This window comes from Mytilus californianus, unplaced genomic scaffold (assembly GCF_021869535.1).
Source record: "Mytilus californianus isolate M0D057914Y unplaced genomic scaffold, xbMytCali1.0.p SCAF_1, whole genome shotgun sequence".
NCBI classification, from domain to species: Eukaryota; Metazoa; Mollusca; class Bivalvia; order Mytilida; family Mytilidae; genus Mytilus; species Mytilus californianus.
This window is the reverse complement of record NW_026262581.1, coordinates 100608460-100618638: the sequence shown is the minus strand read 5'-3', so window position 1 is coordinate 100618638 and position 10179 is coordinate 100608460. Positions and strand designations below refer to the sequence as shown.

Below are 10179 nucleotides of genomic sequence, written 5' to 3'. Positions count from 1 at the left end.
ACATTTGGTAATAACCTGAAATCACAATTTGGGCAAGTATAGCATTTATATATTTTTCTTTGACAAAATTTAAAACAAAAGACAAATTTAAACTAGCTGAACTTTGCCATTCGATAAAAACATTTACACACACATACATTTTTTTTTTAGTGTGTGACTGAAATTATTATAAGATTCACATCATTTAAATATATAGAATAATATGACAATTAAACAGATATTTTCTTTTAAAACTAAATTTAATCATAAATTCAACAACAAAAAATGTCATTTTCCATAAAGTGGAATGTCTCACTTTTGCCTGGCTAAATAAAATCAGTTGGAATCGTCGCTTTCTGGACTGTTTGATTCAAACACTTTGTCGTCCCACAAAGTGTGGTTGGATTGGTTTTCTGTATTCATATTAGTGTCTTCACCATCAGCTGACATTTCATGTTTTACTATCTCACCCTCATTTTCATTTGTCTCGGCTTTCTGATATTCCAAAACACCACTTAAAAGTCCTATATATTTTATTGTGAGTTTCAAAATTTCATGTTTACTTAGTTTCTTATCTGGTGGATGGGTAGGAACTAATCGTCGTAACTCAGCAAATGCTCCGTTAACGTTTTGTTGACGCCATCGTTCTCGGCTGTTCGTGAAATTACGCCGGGGACATCTTGATAATGGTTTACATTCGTACTCTCCATCAATTATTGACTGACTTAGGTTTCTTTGTCGTAAATCAAGAGGTGCATCTGGGAAAATGTTGTCAGCGGAATGAGAATAGAAAGGTCTAGGCGACAGCAGTGGATATGGAACACTTTGTAGACAAATATAACCAGTTTCAGCTGGTCTTTCAGAGTCATAAAACACATTATCATCTCCTTCCTCGGAATCTTTTATGTATTCATCTTTTTCTTCGGATAAAGTTCGGACAGAATCAAATCTCGCATCGTACATGGCCTCACTACCGGAACCTAATACGAATTTTTCTGTAAGACATGTTTTTGAGTCTCCACCTTTTTGTTCAGAAGCATTGTTCAGCAATTCATCCCGAAGATACAAAACTGCTCTTGATATTGGCATTTTTTAAAATGGCAACATAACTTCTGCAAAGAAAAAAGTAATAAAAGACAAATGATATCTATGTTATGTATATTTTAAATAACTTTTCCTTCTGATAAGTAATTAATTTCAATCAATACATATATATTTAGGTTGCAAATATTTAGTACGGTTTGTATTGGTGTAGGTTCCTGTTGCATCACTGATTAAAAAAAGATTCATGATACCGGTATGTTGAAATTACATTAAATGATCTATTAATTTTAACTGGACACCTTTAATCGTATTATGGCGACATCGAAATTACGTTATTATTTTTTTTTTATTTACTATTTAGTGGGTTTAGTAGAAGAAAGTAACATACACAGAAAAAAGATTTAACAGCAAAGTTCAAGCATGGCAACAGAAAACAGCAAAGTTCAAGCACGCCATATAGAATTAAAAGAGCATTTTCAAGCATGACAACAGAAAATAGCCATGAAAGTTCAAGCATGACAATAGAAAACAGAAAAGTTCAAGCATGACAATAGAGAAGATGAGATTTTTGAAAAAAAATGAACTTTTCAAGTTTACTTATAACGAGTAACATGAGCGAATAAATTAGGCCTGAAGTTAAACAAAAATGAAGCAATGAATACAATGACGACTTTTATCATTAGCCTAAATATATTGACCTTGATGCTTGTTTGTATAAAAATAACACAAGTAACATTGAGTGTTCATTAATAGCTATTAATCATAATCAATCAAGAGTTCCTGAAACACGACGCTAAATAATTAGTTGTTGTTGACTTTACTGACCCTCTTACGTAAAAGTTACTACTTATATTTGACTAGACACTCTTTCAACAGTAGCTAACCAAAGAAGTAAATAAGAGTACTTAAGTACTAAATAGTCTGGGTCAAATTCTAATATCAATGGAGACATATATCACCGCAACCCAAAAAGATCTTTATCGGATTGAAAAATATGAAAGCTTTACTACATATCTATATCTAAAATGTAAAAAATTGAAGAATGAAACTTTACATTCAACTATACACTTTCAGATTACGAAAAGTTCAAAATCATGCCGCTCAAGGCGACAAATTTTTATGCCTATTGCCTTCAAAATAAACCTTTTATATAGGAAAACCCAATCTTAATTTAGTTAATGCGGGTTAATGATAGATCCATCAGTAACTAAGATTCAGATCATTGATTAGCCTTAAACAGTATGTATATCAGCATTACATTATATATAACAATTGAGATTCGTGTTTGTTCAACAATAGCTGAACTTCAAGGCACATTACACCAGCAAATTTTTCTGGATATTTACGCAATTTTGAGACCAATTTTACGTTTTCAACATTCAAAAGGTTCCACTAATTTCAAAGCACATGGTTTCATACAATAACAATGTTGGTTTACAGTAGCACATCCAGAATTATCAAAAGATGGAGAGGATGAAAAACCACCATACAAACTATGCCAAAAAGATAACCCCTGTGGTAAAAAGAAGGGAAAAATTTACTAAAAACATAGTTTTCCACACCGTTGGTTTTTGTCATTTCTACTTTGTACAAGTTATGAAAATCTTTACTATCCTTCGCCTAGAAAAGATTGAAAAAATCATTCAGATTTTACTGTAGCAGTAATTTTACCAGACATCCTCAGAATTTGGACTGGTTCTGCATCTTGTAAAATCAATATGGATTTTTTTCAAGGAAAATTACTGTCACAAAATTAACCAAATTTCGATATCCTTTTCAGTTCAAATCTTAAAATGTAAAAATTTAAAGCAGTTCGATTTTCCGTCATGTTGAATTTTCTAGTTATTTCAAGGTTACATATGAACATAAGAGAATTATCTTGGGTTTTTTGTTGTTTTTTTTTGTTGTTGCTTTTTTAAAATTTCTATTTTTAAAAAAAATTGGAGAGAGAAAAAAACAAGTATACGTGTAACTAAAGGACCAATGCTACGCAATATTTTCATTTCAAACATAGATATGAATATTCAGATTGCATCTATAACCATTTATGATTAATTTGATACTGTATTAGATAATTTGAATTTGATGAATAGCTAGGTTTATTTAGAAGTTTTTAAACAATAGGTAATTGCTGACTACAGAGTGATAAATTGAACGGCAATCGTTGTTTAAGATGTTGCTGTTTATGGCATTACAATTTAATGCGCAACATTGAAAATGTCATCTCGTTCCAAGATGCCGATACAACAGTGCACCTCACTTGTTTGTAATCGTTTTTAAATCTGTAAAGTGTTGTTTTAATTTTTTACATCACTGGGTCGATACCGCTGCTGGTGGACCTCCAGTCCCGGATGGTATCATTGGCTCAGTAGTCAGTACTTCGGTACTTCGGTACTGACATGACGTATGATGTTTGAGCGTTCCTAATGAAGGTTAATCCAGAAAAAAACGCTTCTGACGCAGTGTTGTTTTCATATTTTATACGTATTTAATCCCGATGCTATCGATAAATTAGAGGCAACAGTAGTTTACCGATGTTCAAATCTCATAAATTCGTTAAAAAGATACGAATCAAGGTAAAAAAAATCATAAACTGAGGAAATCTCATGAATTTCAAAAGGAGCTTAATTTGACATTTATTTGTAACTTCCTTATACAGATTTTTCGAAATCGTAGTTGAAGTTATTTCAACAAATGTTTATATGCACTATATTTTTCAATATTTATAATATACGGAGTTGTCATAAGATGGATCAAATGATCAGACATAAAGGTTGTTCGAGAACCAGACAACCAAACTTAACGACAAAAAGTTCTTATTGTAATTTTCCTGTTTCGAACTTAACATTTCTTTATAGTAACATTCCAGCAGCACAATCATATGAGGTTTATATCTCCCAGTTGATACGATATTCCAGGGCTTACGCTTCCTATCATGATTTCCTTGACATTGGGTTACAGGTGACAAGGAAGATATTAAACCAAGGGTTGTTAATGGTGAATTTGAAGTTTTACGGCCGCCGTTATGATATGGTAGGACCTTATTAGATGTTTGTGTCGCATATGAACACTGATATGTTCCATATATTCGTAGCCATCCTATTATCTTCAATTGTGGCATCACCGAAAGTGATCAGTCGGACTTGAATTTTGCTTTCAATGAGTAATACGTGAAGTGCCATCATTGAAGCAAAATTGATAGTATTTCCAAAGCAGCTGAGTACACTCTATTTTTACGGAATACATGTAACGTTTCTTGTGTTATATTTTGGATATCTTATATTTCAGTGGCTTTTCTGTTTTCGTATGTTTTAGGGGTCTTGTCAATTCTTTGTCTTGTTAGATATTTTCATTTCAAATCTTCATATTCAGTCAAGAATAAGGCTAGCAAATTTTCAATAGTCGATGGTTTGTAAATTTAGTATTGTCTGAAGGTCAGACATCAGAAATTTACCGACCCGGGTTATCAACGGTTATCAATCGTCAAGTTTTTAGAAAAGTAATAAGACGTGTGTCACTAGCAGAGCAGCAACGGGTGACCGGCTTCCGACGTACCTGTGTTCTTTCCGTTTTGGCGGGATTCTAGTTGCTCAATCTTTTGTTTTTCTGTATAGTGTTTTGGGGATTGTCTGTTCGGGTTTTTTTTTTTTTTTACCTTGATGATGTCCGTTTTTCTATATATTGTTTATGGGATTGTCTGTTCGGGTTTTTTTTTGTTGACCTTGATGATGTCTGTTTTTCTGTATAGTGTTTTGGGGATTGTCTGTATCTTATAAATAGAGAAAATATGAAAGGAGCAAAAATGTTCAGAATAATGAGCTCTACCAATTGCCTATATATACGTCAAAACTGTTAGACAAATTCTTATAGGAGTTATTGCCCATAAATTTTTTTTTCATTTTTGCATATTATCATGAAAACTATGATATTTAGAGAGAAACATTTTTTTTTTCGTTATGCGGTATACGATTTAAATTATAATAGATAAATAGACACTTTAAATCACAAAAATGATCAGCAAGGCAAGATTTATTAAAAAGACAAATTTTGCCGATATAGTTAGTAGACTGTCACTCTTCATAGGAGTGATTGCCCTAAATGAGGATTTTTTTAACCCTCTTTTGTGTTTTGAGCAAAAACTAAAGAGCCTCCTCATGGGGTTTTTGATTATGTGATTATTTTGCCGTTTTTATATTGATTATTTGATTACCAGACCAAATATTTCATGATTATTTGATTATTTAATAATCTAGGACTGTATTTTTGATTATTTGATTATCTTGTTTAAAAAAATAATTAATGATTATGTAATTATATTGGCAAAACATTTTTGATTTAGTGATTACTTGGACACACCCATGAGGGGCCTCACTAAAGAAGATAGAGAGAAACTAAACAGACTAAAAGATCAGTATTACAAGATCAACAAAAATATACTAATCAACGGGGTTTTGCGGTAGAAAATGTATGTATACAACAGGATAATGTGGTCAGTCAGAATGACATAGTTTTTTAAATTATAATTATAAAAAAGAAGATGTGGTATGATTGCCAATGAGACAACTCTCCACAAGAGACCAAATGACACAGAAACTAACAACTAGTTATAGGTTTACACTGTTTATTTTGAAGCATTCTTTCTGTTAAAAAGTTCTTCATTTTCATACATTTGCATGGGCAACATGAACAATTTCGTTTTTCAGTGAAAGACATTTAAAAATATTCTGATATTCATCTCCTATATCTGATTTGTCGCAAAGTGTGCATTTTTCTCTCTGACCTGTTGATTTTGTGTCCTTAAATTACGAAGAGTTATAGCGTATTTTTCTGAAAGTATTTGTAAAGAATCTTCCAATACCAAATCCTACTTGTATAGTTAAAATTGAAAAGTTTGGAGTGAATTAAACACGATTTGACGATATTGGAGATATATATTCAAAATTATAAAAAATATAATATAAGAATGTTTAAAACAATACAATTTCTATATTACGGGAACATGAACATACGATGTTAATTTTTACTCGACACTTGAAATTTTAAGTTGTTTACCAAAACCTTTCCGAGAGTACTTAAAATATTGACGTCATACGTTTATTTTAACCCCTTAATGAACGAACCGAGTCAAATGTTAATGAACAAACGATTTCGTGGAATCTGCCTACCCTCATTACAAAAAATGACTGAAATCTTACACCAACAAAGTTTATTGGATAGTGCATGTCAGTCCCTGTATATGACCGAACAATCAAAGCGATGTAGTAAGATTGGGTCTTTCATTTTTTTTGTACTACGGCACATTCTAGATTATTCGGGATTATCCATAGATTATGGAGTACGGCTGGTCTTCGTTAAATATACTATTTAGATATTAACAGTATAAGTTTGCTTGTATATCTAGATTGCGACGCGCAGAATCAAAGAAACGTATCACTCTTTTACTATGAGAAATAGAATTTTAGAAATCTAAATGTTCAAATAGACTTTTAAAGACAATACTGTTCTAAAATTGTTGTTGGTGTCGGACATTAGCTGTTCGGTTTTGTTTTGTCAGTAACTTGTTCTTACACTGTTAATTTAATTTATTTTCTATTCTTATCGTTATGTGTTGAAACTTGATCTTCGCAAGATAAATAACTATGAACAAAGCTCTCAAATTCATTTCAATCTATTTAAAACTGTGTTAGCCACTAATTTTTCAGGCTCGAATTCTGGCGGGGTTTACCCGGCATTCGTCATGCCTGAAAATCGGGAAAATAACATTATTTCCATTTAAAATGTCGAACAATAGTTATTCTTAGAGGAACCTCAAATCAGGGATCCGTGCCTGTTTTTGTATTATATATATAAAACCGTTTTGATATATACAAAAGAGTAAAAGAGGCATGACCAATTTCTCTGTTTTTGTTTCACTCCCAGGTTCAGAATCAGAAAGTTGCTGAAACCTATTTGATTACGAATATCAAAGAGTCTTTTTTTATATACTTAATAAATATTTCAACAATTTTAGATGTTCCCATAAATTCCAAATTTTGTTCAGCGTTATATATGGCTGTTGAAAACAATATTGCAAATTTTACATGTTTTTGTAAAATTTTACATCGAAAGAAATCTTCCAAAAACATATATCAATTTAAACCTGAAAGGCAATATATAAATTCAGCTTTATTAGAATTTCGGTTATGGGTTTTCCGGTCTTTTTTTTTTATATAATTACCGATATTTTGCCAAAATCTGCAGTTTTGATCCATCTCAAGATATCTAAAATTCAGAATAACGTCAAAATGTTGTTATAATTGCGTAAAGTACACAATATAACCTTATGCCATTGTGTAAAATACATTCAGAGGAAATTGGTCCTACCTCTTATTTTCTATAAGCTGCACATGTTCACGAGGAAGTGTCGTTCTTATAATCTTAATGTTGCGTATTATATTTTATTGACTAATCCATGCTTCCTTTATTACGGAATAATTCGTAACTAAGTAGGATTATGAAATAAAATTAACATTTACAAAGTAAAATGCAGTCATGATCTTACTTGCTACATTTTTTACTCGTAAATTAAAACGCGATTTCATGTGCATTTCTGGATTTACCTTCATAAGGATTGCTCAGAGCTAAAGATAATCATTAAAGTTGGAGCAGCAAAAACGAAAGGGTCAAAATGATAAATGAACATTTCCCCGGTATACAATAGAAATACTGCATTGTTGAAATGAAAGTTATCATTCTTATAGTAGACACGGTGTGAATTACCCCCAACACTCCTAAAATAAGGAAAAAACCAAAAACACATAACTTGCATTTTAGTCTCAAATTAGTTTTCCGCAACAATTTTGTAATGCAAGACAGAGTCTATTTTAGGCGTATCTAATACACAGATTAGTTGTTAAACATGGAAAGTGATATTGCAGTTCAAACTAGCTTCCGTAGTCAGTGCTTCGGTACAGACATGATTTATAACATATATTAAATTCACCGTTGGTTGGTAAATTAAGAAATTATTTTTTAAACAAAGAATCAAACTCTGATCTTTGATTAATTTTGCTCTCCCTTTTATGATTTGGTCATATAGTTCCTTACGTTTTCATGTAAATTTCTTCATCAATGGCTTTCAAAATCCAGAAAATCGCTTCGGATGCATCAAATCTATAAAGTGTTATTTTTAATCAAACTAGTGTTTACAAAGCTCTCGAGCTTCGTAATTAATTTGACCTTCAAACTGTTTTGACTCGAGGGCCATTGGCGAGTCTTGTGTAGACTAAACGCTCGCATGGCTAACTAGATTTATACTAAACCTGAGATCTTTGAAGTTTTGTTTTAACTGATGAAAAAACAAATTATATACATATATCTATTTTTTTCGTCCTGAATTTCATCTGTTCCCTTTGAAAGGTAAAATAAAAGAAATGTGGCATGTCTTTCTTTAGTTTTAACTTTATAATTCGACAAGCTGCATGTGAAAGCGCGTGATTGTATTAGATATTGCTTTAAGATTGTAAAGGAGAGACATATAAAAAAGAATTGCGTTATGTTAGATGCAATGCTGGATTAATTATATCAGTAATGGAGTTTTTCACACTGTGTAGTTTTTGAGAGTGAACGAGAGAAACATATACTTTATGCTATGGTTTAAATACGGTTTGTTGAGAATTTAACTCCCAACAGGAAATCTGAAAATTTTAAGTTTACTGTAGGCATCGTTTACTCCCCATTTTTTAAGTAGACATTGTCCTTTGTTACATCCTGACTTTCTATCAGTTTCCTAGTGTTTTTAATACCATCACATTTTCACTCTTAAGAAAATGTACTCTTGAATTTCTTTGGATTCTTGATTGATCTTATTTTTTTCTTAAATACTAATCATTTTTCATGAAAGTACTTAAAATATAAAGATTTTCAATTGTTTATAAGACTTAAACAATAATGTATGTCTCTTTCAAACAAACTATGACCCTTAATAGATGACGTTAACAATGATCCATAGCAGTTTCAAGTTAGGAATAAATGATTTGTGAACAAAATCATGAATATACAGTGTTTGTTGACATAGTCTGACATAGTTTAATAACAATAGAAACAAAAACAGAAACATAAATAGAAACGGAAAGCATAATAAAAGAAGAGGGGATATGGTATGATTGTGTGAGGCGACAATCTCCTTAGAACACTAGCAAATAATCATATATCAAAGGAACAAAACCTTTTTGGTTGTTGATCATCTTGACATTTTCTTAAAGCTGTTTTTTTTTTCAAACGGAATGGTGAAGTGTTCTACGGAAAAATCAAGATGGTCCTTACTTCTATTTGAGCGGTACGGCAACGGATTGCTTTGGTATTCAGCAGATTTCAGCAGATTTTATTCGATATTTCATTATACGTGCGTTAAAAGATGAACTATAACAGTAATCCATGCACTTTTTGAAAAGTAGTATATATTGATCGTTATTTTAAGAACATAGGCTTGCATGGCTTTAATATATACTAATTTGTTCTTTTTTTCCTCTAAATTTAATTTTATTCGAGTATTAACTGACAGATAAGATCCTTGGACAATTTTCTTTTAAGAAATTACCACAGAATTCAAATGTTAAGTTTTGAATGTAAATATAAAAAAAACTTACTTGTACATATAAATAATTAGTATCCTTTACTTGTCAATGTGTCTCCAAATTCACTTTATAAACCAAGTACGGAAGCCAACCTGATTGGTCACATGATGCTTAAGCCAATCCGTATTTCCTCGATATTAAGGTATTTAATTAAACTGTCTCATCATCCAATGCGATTTGATAACGCCAGAAAATTAATTCAAGTCAATAAAAATTAACAAATCAGTGTACTCTGCACTTATTACATTACGAAAATGCAAAACACAGCTGTTAAAAATTAGTTTTTTTTATAAATATTCTATGCAAAGATAAAATGAAATGTCAAATTTTGATTTAAAATTTTAACTTAGTAAATATGTGTTTACACATGCCTGTATATTTCAAAAAGATTTTGATAATTTATTTTTTTTTCTTGGATGGAACTTGTCTGGGATATATAAAACAGTGGCGACAGTAGTTTAGCGATATTCAAAATCGTCATTTATTTATTTCTCCAGGTTGCATAAACTACAGGTTATAAACGTGCAAAAATAAGCACTTG

General features: G+C 31.2%; 1 protein-coding gene across 1 annotated transcript; it reads right to left on the bottom strand.

Moving 5' to 3' along the window:
- Positions 1-220: 220 nt before the first annotated feature.
- LOC127727825 (T-cell acute lymphocytic leukemia protein 1-like) lies at positions 221-9752 on the bottom strand. Its single transcript, XM_052234943.1, has 2 exons — positions 9651-9752; positions 221-1091 (listed from the first exon to the last, which is right to left on the bottom strand). The coding sequence occupies exon 2, from the start codon at positions 1066-1068 to the stop codon at positions 316-318; it is 753 nt and encodes a 250-aa protein (XP_052090903.1). The 5' UTR covers positions 1069-1091; positions 9651-9752; the 3' UTR covers positions 221-315.
- Positions 9753-10179: the final 427 nt, after the last annotated feature.